The sequence below is a fragment of the Ceratina calcarata genome, unplaced genomic scaffold (assembly GCF_001652005.2).
Source record: "Ceratina calcarata isolate Rehan_Ccalc_2016 unplaced genomic scaffold, ASM165200v1 scaffold111, whole genome shotgun sequence".
NCBI lineage: Eukaryota > Metazoa > Arthropoda > Insecta > Hymenoptera > Apidae > Ceratina > Ceratina calcarata.
Window position 1 is genome coordinate 312,383 of NW_017132019.1, and position 16,614 is coordinate 328,996.

Below are 16,614 nucleotides of genomic sequence, written 5' to 3' on the forward strand. Positions count from 1 at the left end.
AGTTTAATATAAATTGTCGCACAATGAAATTTGTTATTATAAATTGGTATGGATTTAATCTATTATTGTAGGAAATTGCAATAAGTTGCAGATGAATTTTGAACGAGATGCTCCTTCTCGCCTGGCAACAGAGTTGAACGATTGATCTAAGGGATTGTTTAAAATTCTAATTATATTGCTTTGGATTATCGGTTATCGACGTTGCGCCGAGCGCCGACCCGCATAGAATGCGATTATAAAAGCCCTCGTCCGATTTCGGTACTAATCTAATCGAAATCTTAATCGTCGCGTATACCGTAGAATCGAAAATCTAATTTGCTATCGATGAACTAGAGAGGCTTTGAACGAGTTTGCTTTGACAATATCTCGATGCTCGAGGTTCTCGATGGTAAAAGATAATTGTCACTTTCAAACCGATGAACAAAAGGCCTCTTGGAATCGAGTGGTTGGAAACGAGGAAGCCAAAAGTCTGTCGATGGAGTTGCGTTGTTCAAAGCGAATCGGAAAAACGAGAGCTAGAATGACACACGTGCAGTGGCTATACGTATACGTATTAAGAGTAGAGTATCAGACTGGCATGTTTCGCAATAACGAAATGGTCTTTTCGCTTGGCATGTAAGTGGGATTGGCATAGATTTTTTTTCAAGGTTTTAACAGGGGACAATTTATCGTTCGATCGATGGAAAAGAAGGTCGAACGAATCTATCGGAGTAAGGGAATAAAAGGTATTGGAAAGGCTTCGGTCATCTGTAAATCTGTCCGAAAGAGTTACGCTTTCCGAGGCGATTTCTGCGCCGCCGGGGAGAAACGGGTTGTTGTAATCGGCCTGTGGGCTGGCTATCCGCGCGATGCACGATCCCGTCGTGAGAAAGGAGTAAAATAGATCAATACCGATGCATGTATCGGTCGAAGGAACTCTTTATTTTATGCGCAATATTAAATTGTATACAATCGCATTCATTCCAAATCTTACGCGCGCACAATTTACTTCGTTTCTAATAATACTGTGACGGAGGTTCTTACAGTTGTTGCTGTGGATATTAAAATTACCTACTAATTAAATAGAGACAACGTTACAAATAAATTATTGGCTCGCTTAAAGTCTATCGATTAAATTATATTTATTCGCGCGATTAAAAACAATTACATCCGTTGCATTGTTTACCACGCATGGCTCTGTTTCGATCGTTTACGATTTTCAGTGCCTTCATTAATGTACTAAGCGTGAATGAAAGTACGGTTGTCTAGTGTGTTTATTCACGAACCACGCGTTTTTATGTTACGATCGTAGCCTGAAGCACGAAAACACATTCGTTGATTCATTTATTCTTAAACGTCTGCTACCGTCCTCTTACGGACGATTAAATTCTCGCGGTGTTCTTGACGATGTGATAACAACCGAAATTTTAATCGATTCGATACCTCGATCCGATTTAATCCGTACGTTCGCCGTTACATGCTGGGCGCCCTATTCTTTCGAATTTCACGTTGACAATGTTCATTTTCACTTGCAAACCGTGATCCATTCTTCGACGGTGCAGTTCTGGCATTGCACGAAACAGCACCAATGAAATTTGCATTTACATCTCTCGACCCGTCGTTGTCTAACGACGTTGTAACCCCTTCCGCAACACAAGCTGGCGCATCCGTCGCCACTGGAACTGGTCTTGTTGCATCTGCGGCCAGCGGTGCCGGGAATATCAGCGCTGGGATCCTTCTCGCAGAAATTCGGAGATTTTTGATAGTAGAACAACTGTTTCGCGAGATCTCGCGGTCTTCTCTTGCGACCACCGCCGCCACCGCCGCCCCCGCGATGTTTCCTCTGTCTCTGTCGGTCGGGCCTCCTTCTACGCGATCCTCTCACTCTGGTAACCGGTGTCACACTACCGAAATTGCTGTGCACGACCAGTACCGCGTTTCGAAACCGATCCTTCAACGTTTTCCCAACCAGTCGAAAGTCGGGTGCCACTTTCCAGCAGGTCTTCAACTCGCAGGAACCTGACATTCCGTGGCACTTGCAGCGTACCTGCATGTTGCTCGCCACCGCCTAAAATTTGATCGATTCGTCGCATCGTGGTCGAATTAAATACGAAACAATTGACTTCTTCGAATTCAACTTCGAATGACTAAATGAATTTTATGATAACTGAAAAAGGTGAGAGTCTGCAGCGGTAATCGTAGGTAAGCGGTAAGAATATTGGAAGAGGGTTAAAATTTCGAGAGCTAAACAGACGATAATCGAAAAAAAGCGGAACTGCGTTGTGGTGAATGGTCAAGAATCGCGGGAACATCGGCTGAAGAGGAAAGGGAGGCAATTTCTTTTAGACAAAGAGGTGTCGCGTACAAAACAGTTAATGAGTCTACCGCTGGGTGGTCCAGCCCCGGGCTTCGTCTTAATAACGTCGAGGCGAGACTGAGCGTGGAGAGGCGCACGGCGGAGAGGAACGGACTCGGGTTTGTTCTCCTACTCCTCCTCTCCGCCCCTATTCATCGCTCACCTTCTCCTTCTCTCCCCGGACGTACGGTTTCCCTCTTTCTTTTTCGCGTTGCTCTAGCATCGGCACAGGAGAATCATCGTTAAAACGCGAAGAAACCAGCGGAACCAGACGGAACGGGTAAAAATACACTAACCGGAGAAGAAGTATATTGTCACGCAGTGAAGTATTTATCGCGGAGTAAGCAAGACACCCGGGAGAAGAGGTAGGCGCGGAGGGGAAAGAGGCAGAATGAAAGGGAAGATTAATCAAACGGGCTTACTAAGCGGCCAGCTTGATTGTTGTGGAGATTGACTGTCGATTGCATATCCCCGAGCCTCTCGCGCGTGTCTAGGAACTGTCTCGAGAACTCCATGCCGTAGTCGAGATTGTGAGAGCACCCGCCCCACTTCCATTGGGTGCCCCTGGCCTTGGCGGGCGGTTTACCCTTGTAACTCGACGGGTCGCATCCGCAGGAGAGCAAACGACCCATGCTACAAGCACGGGCCACGCTGTGGGCCACCCCCGCAGCCGAAATCGCGTACGCGAACGCGGTCTCTCTGTAACCTGCGATTAACATCATTAGATTATAACGAGACATGATTCGTTAATCGGAAATTATAAGATATCAGTTCTAAGATTAACATCGAATTAAATAATTAGAAAGGAATGCAAGTATTATTCCATTGGGCAAAAGTTGACAGAGGTTTAAGAACCGTATAAGGATTTTATTTTATCCTATACTTTTACGCTTTAAACAACCATTTTTATGCGATCATCGTACATGCCGTTTTTCGTACACGCTGAAAGAGGAAAGAAGAGTAAGATCGGGACACGGGGACTGGTTAGCAAATTGCCGGTCGTCGACGGCGACGCCGACTAACAGGCACGGGGCAGTAATATACGCAATGCATGCGACAGCTTCTGCCGCAAGCGAGGAGAACGCGAAACACACAGCGGGACACCGCGGAGCCGGGCTTCCGTAGAAGGAGCCCTTCGGGTTTGCGAGACCGACGCGACGGATCGTTCGACAGACAGCTATCAGGCGAAGTTCAGAGGTAGATTATTCAGCCGTCCGTCAAAACAAAGCGTGGCCATCAGCAGCGGCGGCCGGCGAGCATCCATTGACTGCATGTATAAACGATCTCGTGCTGGGCATCCTCGAGGACGACGCAATGCCAAACTCTGGCCGCGTTCCCTTCTCCGCCAATCCTGACATTTCGCGACGATTTTACGACCGCCTTTCGACGCCTGTCCGTTATCCAGTCAGCGACTCTTAATCCTTTCTTCCGTGTCTCAAGGTACACTCGGCTGATTATTCAAATCGATGAGGCCAAGCTTAAAGCATAATTTAAGCGTCATTCGATTCGCGTGCGCGCTGACAATTGCGATGCATCAGACACTGATTACGATAAATCATATCAAATTTGTTACGGTGTTTTTAAAATAAGTGTTATGACACACACGGTGATTGGTGGGCACATCGTTAATTTAAGTCGAATATTTAAATGTGAAACTACATTATCGTAGATGATGATAACGTTGGTAGAATTTGGAAATTCGTGGATCGACGACCAAAAGACGGTTTAGGGTTGGATCACTTGGATAAGTAATGCGACGTCAAACGCACTTTTTCTCGGCTACCTCCAAGGTCTCTCGTCTCCGAAGCGTTGCTGGAGTCGGCTTGACGGATGGCCGATCGTCAAATCGCAATGGTGGCTGTCAACTTACATACGATACGACACACGACTGCCGCCCGTGCAACCGAATACATACGTGGTCCAAGAACGATCCCTTTCTCTCTTCGCGAACTGTTCTCGACAATGCCCACACATTACTCCAACCCCTTTCGTCTCTGCCTTCGGAACGGACTGCTCTAACTCCGATCCACGAATACGGGCGGTATTTGCAGTATTCATGAGAGCGAGATACCCGGGGAGACGCGCTAAAGGCACATTCGAAAGGATTTGTGGTATTCGTTCTCGACACCCGATGAACCACTGTGCTGTCGTTACGTCGTCCCTTCCTTTTCAACAAACGTTCCTTTTGTTCCGTTCCGTTTCGAGACCACGTTCCGAACGGAGGTTCGCGCGTCAATCCTCGATCGAGCGAAACGAACCAGGCGTATGTACCCTTAAGATTCTCGGACTGGTCCTCTCTAATTTCGCGTTCGTGTCTTCGCGTGGTCGCGAGAGGCGATTGTCTGATCTTAGCCAGGACGAGACGAACCAGCACCGATGTCCCTGAAACTCGCATCGTGATTTCGTTCGAGGTTCTCCGAACGTCTCCTTTTCCTTCGAGGAGAAGAATCGTCTTCGACAGGATTCGTTTCGGTAAACAAGATTGGACAGCCGGTAGCTCGATTACGTCGTTCTTAGTCGAGACACAGCGACGTTAAAGACTCGAGGAGCGCAGAGCGACGAGCAACATTTTTTTGGAGATCGTCGCTTTCGATAGAAACATCGACGACGAAGAACGAGCCTTCCTCTTCGCAGTTATCGCCTGCTCCGTTTCGCAGGATGATAACCCCCTGGCCAACGAAGCCCCGAAGACGAAAGAGAAACGAAAACAGTCCTCTTTATATGGTCTGACGACGGGAGGGGGTGGCTGAAAGCTTGCGCTTTATACGGCTATTGGCAGCAACTGTTTTATAATGCAGATAACTGCCGGAGAAGAGGGCTGCATCGCTGTGTTGCTGGCTTCTGCTGCACACGGTGGTAAGAGGAGCACCGGTGGGCTCGTAATAAATCCTCCGCGGGGAGCTGTACGTCTCTTGTTGGACAGCGGAGAGGGCCTCCGAGAGAAGCTCGGTGGAAGAGGAGAAAAGAGAACGGAGGAGAGTCGTGGTGCACAGAGGGCCACGCTCAGCCTCTTTACTCTTCGGCCCTCTTGATGTGGGGCCGCGGGGACGTGGTGACGGATGGCGCACAGGCCTTGCCCTGCTACCCCGTGTCAGGCCCAAATCACTGTTTAGATAACTCAATAGATAGCGCGGCCGGGTACACAAACTTAGTAATGTTTACGGGAGCGTGTGCCTCCTCTTCCTCTTTTTCATCGCGTCCGAACGACTTTAGCGCTCGTGTTCCCACTCCTTTGGTGATTATTTAACCCATCATCGCGCTAGATCATTTGACCCGTGCCAACTTATTATCCACTGCCACTTAGCTTAGACAAGTAGGCAACGAACAAGTAAAACAAGCTTTTAGCTACCTATCGTCTAAAAACTGGATCTTTTATCAGATTATACAATGGCAGATTCTTTATCGAGGAATTTTTGTTCAGTGTATGCTAAGAACCTTTTTGATTATTAAGTCAATTTTCGAAACGGATTCCAAAATGTTCCGATACGATTTAAATATAGCGAATTTACGACTTGTCGCAAAATTCGCAAATCTGGAACAAGTTTCGTAGTAATGTCATTAGTATTTACGACTTTAAATCATGTTCCCATTCTTAGTGTACGAAGGGAAACGTCGGGTACGCATGGCATCTGGTAGTAGGTCGCCTTGTGTGGGCCTGTGAGCCCGACTAGGAGGAAGAGAAAGGAGTTTCGTGTATATTTCATAATACATTAAGTCGTTTTACGAATACGCGGCAAAAGTGCAGGACGCGCGATGTGGCGCGGGGTCAGAGGCAAGACGGGGACGAAGGTAACGGGGCGTGAGTCGGTCCGCGCGAGAGAATGAAAGAAGGAGCAACGAGAGGACCGTGTCCGAGAGATTCAACGACTCGTGTTCGCCTCGAGATACGTAGCCAGCACGAATTTGATACGGTGGATTTCTCGAACGACCGCGGAGGCCCTCACCTGGCCACCGATGTTGTCCCTTAAAAATACTGGAACCGTTGGTAATGGTAAACTACGGGTCTCGTTTCTCGGAAGCTGCTGCCCTCTGACTTCGAACTTCAACTCGATCGACCGTTCCCTCGTCCGAATAATCAGCGAATCGACCCCCTCCGGTTTCTTTCTTGAAAATCAGACAATGAGCTAACTATCTATTATATGCGAACATCATATATTTTCTCCAAATTCAATGGCTAACTGATGGACGTTCAGAGATAGTGTCGTCAATCTGATAATCCACTCGCAGAAAATGAATCGCAAAGGATGTGTTTAATCGATTGAAATCAGGAGTCAGAAGTAAAGAGCGTAATATCGTTCTTTCGTCGAAACAACTTGAAGAACAGTCATGGAATCGACACCTCACCGTTCGTCGGTTGAGCGAAAAAAGGTGTACCGATCCACAGGGACAGATAACAGAGAAGACAGACGTGGCGGGCACACCGAAGATCGTGGCCGCGGGACGATCTTAAGCTTTCAGGTCAGGTGCGCTCGATCTCGCGCTCTCGCGCACTCGTCCGACACGATATATGTTTCCTCTTTCGACGCACGTACGTGCCACGACGAATTTATATGTCACACTGGAATAGGACAGGCAAGGGGACAATCTCTCCTTCTTTTTGTTCTCGCCCTCTCCCCCCGATCTCTCCTCCCGTTCTCGTCTGCTGGATTTTAGGATAGGACAGGTTCTCAGCACCGCAACTGTAAGGCAACGTGTACGTATTTTGGTTTGAGGAAGCGTACCCACGGTGTCTCGCCTACGCGCTGGTTCGTCGATGTCATAAAAGATTTCAGTTTTTTTTTTCGGTCATCGTTACCTCGGGTCAGCTACGACCGAGGTTCGTTCCTCATTGCGTCAACGTCAACTGAATTTTGTCCCTTGTATGTGTGAAATTGATAGCCGGTGGCAGGTAAATGATAGCTTCGTATAAAATATGACTAGTAGGTGTACTATATGTATACATATGTATGTACATACCTGCACAATATGAGAACAACGTGATCTAACTATAAAGTCAACGAAGAATGCCTGTGGCTGCAGACCACAGTTATCTCGCTACTACTGTGTCACATGTAGGATGCTATGGACGAGATACACAGATCGCATCAATAATTCTATTACCTGATGCTATAAACTAACATATTTTGCATCTATCCTTCTATTATCTGCATGATATATCACATAATGTGTTGATGTATTTCACTTTAATCTTAATCTCCTTCAACTCACTCTTAATCATAATACTAGATAAATGCGAAAGTTTGCAGCATTTCATGTGATTGACGTAAAAACTGCTGCACTAACTGAGTTGAAATTTTACTCATGTCCGATTGACACAGACATATTTTCGTGTAAAGGCTTGTGTTTAAATAAATTATGAAAAAGATTACGTTTTCCAAAATATTCTACAGCAAAAATTATGAAGAAAATGTACTAAAATATTTTTATCCAAAACACTTTCGTTTTTAAAAATAAAAAAACATTATTGTATACGAATTACAGTCTAAGAATAGACTTATACGATATTATAATTGATCCTCACAATTTTTCCTGTAGAACTTATTTGTGCGATTTTTGTAATTTGGAGAAAGGCAAGTTGTTATAAATAGTCTTATTGGTTGGTGTATATAAAAGTAGACCGATTTATTTCGTTAATAAATAATAAATCTACGAAGAAATATTGATAAAATCTCATAGATTAAAAATCTTTTTCTCCACCGATTCTAATTATGAGGGTAACAACGAGATAGCTCGTCTGTGGACCGAATAACGAAAACAGATGCGGGACACGTAACGTCTGTTATCTGATATCACAGAAGCAGACGCGGGACATAATGATGGCGTCTTCAGTAACGAAAGAGTTATTTTATAATATACAGTATAATTTAATTATTCATTGTAGTCATACCTCTCTTGAGGAGAACGCTGCTCTGTTGAGTTCTGCTCCTGGGCGTGAGGGATGAACAGTTCCACCTGTGCCACATGAACTGATGCTGACACTCGGATATCGCCATTTGCAAACCTTTGATCGCGGCCACCGTCACGTCCGGATTTCTCTGGCATAACTCTTGTTGCTCTTTGGCCAGGCCCGGAATACCTTTGCAGACCACTGCGTTCCCGCTCACCCAATCGTCCACCGAGTTGCTCATTAAGCAGGTCGCGCTGCAAATCAAACGGAAATTTACCAATTAAAATCCCGGGTCCGGACGGTACCGGACGGGACGATTGCGGTTTTTCGTGAAAGCGGTCGCGCGTTTTCGTTCGGTTCGATCGTATTGAGTGATTCCGCTTCCAGGGAATTCAACCGGGGACATTCCTCGCGCTTATGGCACGCCGCAATCGGCTCTCTCGAAGCTCTCTTCCTTTCGCTCTCTTCGTGCAAACTGTTACCGGCGTGTCTACCTCCGTTATCGGATTCCTAATCGTGAATGCATCCCGAATGCTTTTGAATTCATCGATTAAAACCCCGAACCCGACTTCGCCGCGAGTAGTTTCAACTAAAAATTGTTGAACGACCGGTACAACGATAAAAGCTCTCTCGGGGCATGTCCGTTGCATGGCTTTTATAACGCGTTTGCATCTAGTAGCACGCGTCGTCTCTGCTTTCCTTTAGACAATTTTACGAGGCTCGGGTCAAAGATGCGATAGCTCTCAAAGAGGCCAGACGAATATATCCGCTTGCTTTTTTATTGGTTCGTATCGGTCGCGTAGTACCCGGATGCCACGTTACCCTTTTTTCCAGCCCCCTGGGTCTCGTCCACTATACTTTTGCATCCTCGCGATAACGCTATTCACGTCTCGGATGAAGAGCTCTTAAAGCGCTATCTTAAGCGACAGCTTCTAGTTAATGGCATCACGTTACGAAGTGCCGGGTGTTAATTAATTGCCAGATGAAAAAACCCGAAGAGAAAGCTAAGCGAAGGCGCGGACGTTAATAGACGGTGCGCGAAATGTGACAATAATTCAACAGTTTTATTGAAGTAACATAATAATGGCATACGTATAATAATTCTTACGCAGTTGACACAAGGATTAGGTTACGCAATAATAATTTACATCGGTTTGACGCGAACAAAGTTATTCTCAAGACTAATTGTAAGTAAGACCTTATATCAGTATCTCGCGTGAGACGAACATTCTTTACAGGACATTGCGTTCTCAGGGTTGGTTTCGTCGATAGATCATCGGGAGTTGTCCTGTCGCCAACGGAGAGAGAGAGATTTTGATTCGTTTATTTGTACGCGGAGGGATCAATTTTTTGTGGAGGGTTCGCCGCAGCCTTCGGGAAGGATGTCATGGACGGGTGCAAGACGGTCTCTGCGGGACGGTGGTTATCTGCGGGTACAAATTAGTCGACGAGCTTCTCCTAAAGTAAAAGCTGTGTATAGCACCCGCGCGAACGGCTAAAAGAGAGAAAAGAGAGATATAAAGGGATACCTGAAGGGGCAAAAGGAAAAGAGGAACACCGCGGCGGGATTCGGGCGACGCAGAAGGTCCTGGAGAAGCTCGGTTTTGGTGTTCGTAGTGTGGGAAAGGACCCGGTGGAGGAGGACCAAGATTTTAGGGTCGCAGAGGTTATTGAGGGCTCCCATTACCGATACAACGTTGCATCGCTGCTATCTTTCGCGCTATTGATGATCTACCGAAAGCAGATTAATGATCTTTACTACCCGAAACAAATTACCGAAGACGTCGCCAGTACCTGTGCCCGAAAACGAAGCCTGGCCAACTTCAGGGATTCTTTCCGTTCGATCTCCCCGCTATTAGTTTCCCGTTGTTTCTCATTTTTACCGTTCTTTTTTTACCTCCTCGCGTTTGTCCCGTAGTAAGAGTCAGCCACTCAATTTCTCTCTGGTGACAATTTTGTCATTGATAAGGTATTTATTGATATTTTAATCAAAGAAATATAGAGAAGAGTTCTCGCCGCAGAAAAAATTGATCAGCGAGTTTCACTCAAATGTAAACAGACGAAAAAACGAGTCAGTAGAATCAACCTGCGAAAGGGATGAATTCAGACTGGTGTAAAAGGAATTACATCCTGTCGTAGCGAAACGATATCGTATACGTATGGAATAAGATAAAAGGGGCGCTGATCGCCCGGTCTCGTATCTTTGGATCGTGTTCTCCGAACTCGTGGGAAATCGTGGAGCAAATCAAAGGTCGAGAGACGCGAGCGAGAGAACGCGCCCTGCATTTTTGCAATGATCCAAGGGGTCGCCGAGGAATCCAAGATGGCGTGTCCGGGATGCACGTGTTTTATTTAACTTGTTCACGAGGAAACAGATGAGAGGAAGAGTATGCGTGGAGAAGCGGCGGGTGTAGAGGGGAGGTCGGGGGGCTAGCACGGGGAATGAGAATCACGGAACGGAATTTCGCGTTTAATGGAGGTATACCCGCGGTGAGGAGAACTCGTTACGAGCGAACCGCGAGAATTTCTGCGGCAGATATCGAATCGCTTTTGCTTTTCTTGTTTACGCGCGGATCGAGACGCTCTCGTGCCTCTGTATCCTGGCTCGATATTCCCAGTCGAGCTTCGATAAAACTCGGTGGAAGCCGCGATCAAACGATTGACGAAGGGGCGAAGGTAAAGGAACCAGTTAATCGAAATTAGTGCAACGATGATGAGAAGACGTTCAGCGTCCGTGTATCACGCAAACTGGTTTATCGGTCATTACATCACGGAGAATTATTCGTTGCCGTGATTCAATGCCGTTCCGCAAATATACCGGGACTTACACACACGTGCCTGTATCTATAATCGGGCATGCATACGAGAGCGTGTCCGTGCGCGTACAGTCTTGTCCTCGGATGCTGTTTGTAATTACGTTTACGAGAAGCCGCGTGGGCACCAAAGGAGAGTTGGCCGTGGTCGTGGTCGGGACCACTCGTTGGTACTCCTATCTTGAAGACACAACATTGTCACAAGATAGTCGAGAGGCGTGTTTGCCGTTTCGCGAATACCGAAGAGCATGCGCGAATCGTATTCTTGGAACCGAGGAGGTCGCAGAATTTATCATGATTCCCGGAACTCGCCGTGTTCTCCGACGTTTGAATTCGCGTACCGAAAAACGACTGATTTCCTTCCGTCACGCGTGTACGCATCTTCGTTTAATAGGCGAAGCGAAACGGACTCCCTTTGAACGGTGAAGACTCTTTGCCCGTAGAAGAAGATTCGATTAGAGCGTATAGGGCGTTCGACGCGGAGAGCACCGGCCAGATCGGGTAGGTATAATGAAGATCGCAGCGGGATCGCTCGGTGTTCGTTGCTGGTTGAAAAGGGGCCTATTTGCACTCCGTCATTGTGCTCTGTGCTCGGCAGTACTGACGTTAGCATCTCTATTGACAAATTCTTTCCGCAAGAGGCGAGAAGGGAAGGGCAGAGCGAACGAGCAAAAGAAACGGACGCAGCCGCTGTGCTGCTGCGCTCGTAAATTTTTCTCGAGCAAATTAGACACGACACTACCTCCACCCGTCGCCTCGTGTCTATCTTTCCCTCCCGTGATTTCGCGACATCTTCATTCCTGTCTCTCAAACGTACGTGACACGACGATTCGCTCTGATCGCGATACCGCTGATTGAACCGCTGTATGCTCGTTCGTGTTCGGTATCCGATTTATCTCTGCACAGTAACAACTATGCGGTGAAGATAAATAAATATCCCTGATTGATCCGCGAGACATGGCACCCAGGCACAGAACGAGCAAACGATGTTATTTAAAAGGTGAACAGACGCGTTGTGAATCGCAGTTACAATAACAAATCGGACATAAATAAAATGAACGATAATTATCCTGGGCGATTGGCGTGTACTTACCGACGATTTTCGAAGAGAATCAGCAACAGGGCGATGGTAGGTCCGATTCTAATGGTGATCCTAGACGGTGGTCCTTCGCAGGCGCGTCCTAATCGAGAAGGAGGCATCCTGTCATCGCCCCGAGGACGTTCTCTTATTCTTCGCGCGGTTGCCCACTTTAAAGAAAAAAAAATAAAGAGTCTCGAGTACGACCCCTCGTCCAAGGCCTACACACCCCTAGCACCCAAACGGAAAAGGACCCCTTCGCTCAAGAGACGCCGATACGCGTTGTCGTCCTCGTTCTTTCTTTCTCTCTGTATGTTTCTCTGCACGGTTTCCTTTTTCCGAATCCCTTTCTCTCTCTCCTACTCTTCGACTCCCGTCTCTGTGGCGCGGTGCCTGTGATCAGCGGTCTGGCACGCGTCGAGGACTCCTCCTCGCCCCGGGCACCGGCGCTTCTGCTTTGACGTTCTGTACGATTCGAGAGCTTCCAGTTTCGCCGTTCCGAAAGGGTCGGCCGCTCTCCGAAAAGTAACCCCGGGACAATATCCTCGATGACGATCGAACAGTTCGTTAACCAAGAACTCTTCAGATCCACACCCCGTTCTTTTAGCGTTTCTTCCCGTATTACTCTTTCCGGTCCGACGTAGCTGTCCTATTCGATTCCTGGACACCGGCAGTGCGATAAATATTGGAACACCTTTGGTCTCAAGTTGAACTCGTCTCCTGTCTTTGGGGATAAGAATACTGTCGGTATCTTCGCGCAACCAACAAATTCCTTTCAAATTACTTTGGCTAGTCGAATATGTCACTGACACTGCTGTCGCGAACGTCGCACCGGTACGTCAACGTCGAACATGTCCGTGCAGTTCGCTCATCCTTGTCCCATGGATACTCCACATCCCACGAACCGAATGAACACTTCTGGATACCCGGAGTAAGGAGCGCGGAGAGCGCGTCTATCCTCGGCCGGCCGCGATGACGGTCATCGCTGCGCCCTTCAGCCCATTCACCGTCAGGTATCGTGGCATTCTGTTATGGTCGTCGCACCCTCGTGAAATCCGGACCAGGACCGGTGGTGGATCCTCCCATCTACTCTGGCGGGTTTCCGATGCCCTTAGCGAACGTGTCCAAAAAGGAGAACAAGAAGAAGGCCGTTTGGGTCTCGGTACTTCCGGTGTGTGCGCGCGTTCACGGCGAAGTGTCAAGCTCAAATAAAAGAAAAGTCGCCCTCCGGGATCTCTTACTCCTCCCACGCACACATCCCCCTCCTTCGGCTATGTGTTGTTCCTCTTCCACCTCGTTGGTCTCGTCCCGTCTTTCTCTATCCTTCTCTCTCGGTCTGTCTTTTGCGAGCGCACCTCCGCGGTTATCGTTTTCGTCCGTGCAAACAGTCGAACAGCAAACTTCCCGCGGTCGCGTTACGCGCTGACGAACCGGCGATACCGAGGAGCCCGTTGACACGTTGCCGCGGACGTCGCTGAAGGAACGCGTCGCTTCAACGGTGGACGACGTCCGTGTTCTCCTCCTTCGACTGGTTCAGAGGATCGGGAGGGCTTAACGTGAAAGAGAAAAGCGTCGCGGGGAACTGAGAACAAGAGACGCAAGAAAGGTGTGATAAGGGCGAATTGGGACGCACAGTTCAGGTCGTTCGAAATTAGAACGGATAAAAAGAATCTGGGACACCGGGATGAAGAGGAAGAAAGGCGTCTTCGTAGGGAGAGAAAGGCGTAACGGGAGATGAAACCTTCGGTATGATCGAAGGGAGGGAGAAGAAGGGCTACTCGATAAACCGCGAGTTCGACCGCGATAGCTGGGCATTAAGCGTCTGCGATGGCCGAAGATTCCGCGCGAACGACCCAAGACCTTGCCACACTTTCGTTTATCGTCGTGTGTTTCTACGTTTCGTTTATACCGACACGCTACTGTGAGTCCAAGAGGAGATAGACAGAATCTGATGATTCCACCTCCGTTCAAACCCGACGAGGAGCTGTCAGGGAGATTGGTCTGTCTATGATGAACTCGGTGCGCAATGCGCGGCTACGGGGTCCCTCCTCGCCCTCCCATAGGGAGAGAAAGGAGAGATAGGGAGCGGTAGGCACGAAGAAACCAACTACCCCCCCACCATAACCACCACCATCCGGACACGACCACCACTACCACTCTGTCTCTCTCTCCCTCTCTGATGGCTCTCGGCCACCAGCCACCACCCTGAGAGATCCAAACCGAGTGACGAGGACGGACGGTATCGCGAGTAAAACTACCAAACGGAGATGGAAGGTCGCGAGGACCGACATCGACGGAGAGAACGAAGGAAGCAGAGATGGATGAGAAAGAAAAAGAGAGGGAGATTAAGAAGGAAATAGAGGGAGATGGTCAGAGGACGGAGGAGAATCTGTTCTGCATCTCTCTCCTTCTTCTCTCCCATTTTCGATCATCCTTATTTCTCCAATCATTTTGATCTGTCTCTCTTCACTCCTCATCTTTCTCTGTCTTACTTCCCCTCATTTTCCTTATTCTCATTCTATTGCCCGAAATCACCACTCCGCGTATTTAGCATCGGCGATCCGATCGTCTCGCACCTTACCACATCGTCTCTCTACACTTTCGAAACGTTTTTCATTCGCGGAAAAGATTGTTTTAAAGTTTGTTCCATTGGAATGATCCGCGGCAATGAAGTCCATATGATTCCGTCACGAATTACGCGCGTTCATGCGACTGACGATTCCCGCGATTCTGCCTGGACTTGTAGAAGAAAGAGGAACGAGAAGGAACGGAAGGAAGAAAGGAAGAAAGGGAGGTCGCCCTTGATCACGTGGCTGGAAAAGTAGGAGGAGCGAACTTCCCCTACCTGGCATCCCTCGGAGGATGCTCAATCGGCATAATTGAGGTTTATCTCGTTCCCTGACTACGCTTTCCGCCTACTCAATCCCACCGCTTCTCTTCCGTTTCCGTCTGATTCTGCACACGCGCGCGGACTTCATTCACTCGAGGGGTTGTTGGTGCTCTTTCGCCGCTAAAGAACTTCCCTTTGTTGCTTCCTGCTGCCGGAAGTAGTAATGTTCCGGTCGAGGTAGCCGTCGTCGCGTTCCAACTGAACGAAACTAATGATCAGACTCGACGTTTCCACTGTAACGTATCTACGTATCGGATCGGAGTCGGGTGACATGTATCTCTTTTTCGAGTTCATTGCTCGTGATCAATTAGCAAGGGATTTGCTATAATGATCGCCGCACGAAGGATCAGTCTGTTTCGCGATCACGAGGGAGAACGTACGGTAACTCTCCATCGGATCGGTCTTTTCGTTCCCCTCCGTCGTCCTTTTCCAATCCACGCACTGCTCGCCAGCCGCGATCATTCCGAGCGCGGATTTCGTTGACGTGGTCGCTGAGCTGGCAATTAGTCGCAACGACGAGCCTGTGCTCGCGCGGCTATAGTTACCCCAACGCGCCACGTGGTCGAAGATCAAACGACGTCCCTGAATCAAAGCGAAAACCCGGTCGGGGTCTCCCGAGGATCGCCAGGGACGCAGATCGAAACGCATGGAACTCGTTTGACGATACTCGCGTGCCGCGATTTACCTCCGTCTCTAATTAGAACCCACGTGCCTTTCGCGGTAAATGAGATATGTATCGTCGCCGGGACGAGAAATATCGTCTTGCGTAGATCTACTTATGTGTCGTTGCTTTCTTATTTCATCTCATACGATACATATTTAAGTACTGCTAGAAGAGCTTTGCAAAATAAAAAATCGCATACGTAACACATTTTTCACTGTAATTCATGATTTTCTTGAACTACCATCTGGATTCATAAACAAAATGAGAGTACACCGTTCAATCTCGAAGGAGACGGTGTCTCAGGGAAAAAGAGAGGGTCGAGTCAGACCGATACAGTAGTATATGTATACCCGTTAAGTATAGTTCAGTTCAGAGTTTATCGCGTAAAATTATCTGTACAGATTAAAGGAATTACGTTTTGTATCAAATATTGAGTTCATACCGGATGCTGTGTGACTTACATGTACAAGATAATAATCTATAGAAGATAACAGTATTTCACAGAATGGTCCTTCCGATTCCAACAGATGTTGGATACGTATACTTACACCGTGCGATGTCATTAAACGAAATTCGTGGCGAAATCGCATACATACGAGCGATATCGTTGAGAAGTGTTTGTCGAGGCAAGCGTATGAATGTGATGCAAGCGGCTGCGATTTTTTTTTTTTTTCATTGTATACGCGAGAGAACCGACGACTACGTTCCATTCGTTTGGTAGTGGACGCTCATTGCCGAGCCAGGTACCCTCGCAGCGATAAGATCGTTCGTGCTTCCAGAGGAGTTCCTCCAACTTCTCTGTCTCTCTGGCTTTCACTCCTCGTTCACTCTCGCAGCTCTTTTTCCCCTCTCTCTTTCAACATGTACTCTCTGTCATCCTATCTGGGTGCATTACTTATCGGGCTATCGAGTGTCCTGACCATGATCTTGGCACGCGAGCGCCGATA

The 16,614-nt window shown here is 47.9% G+C and overlaps 1 protein-coding gene across 2 annotated transcripts; it reads right to left on the reverse strand.

Moving 5' to 3' along the window:
• Positions 1-910: 910 nt before the first annotated feature.
• Wnt10 (Wnt oncogene analog 10) lies at positions 911-15,317 on the reverse strand. Of its 2 annotated transcripts, none has more exons than XM_026811578.1 (5): positions 14,959-15,317; positions 12,129-13,695; positions 8,223-8,476; positions 2,758-3,041; positions 911-2,047 (listed from the first exon to the last, which is right to left on the reverse strand). In XM_026811578.1, exons 2-5 carry the CDS (start codon positions 12,233-12,235, stop codon positions 1,505-1,507), a joined length of 1,188 nt encoding a protein of 395 aa, XP_026667379.1. In that variant the 5' UTR covers positions 12,236-13,695; positions 14,959-15,317; the 3' UTR covers positions 911-1,504. The 2 variants fall into 2 exon arrangements, with proteins under 2 accessions (XP_026667379.1, XP_017875479.1); XM_018019990.2 differs by lacking the exon at positions 14,959-15,317 and having other exon boundaries at positions 12,129-12,283; positions 12,343-14,148.
• Between the last annotated feature and the right edge of the window lie 1,297 nt (positions 15,318-16,614).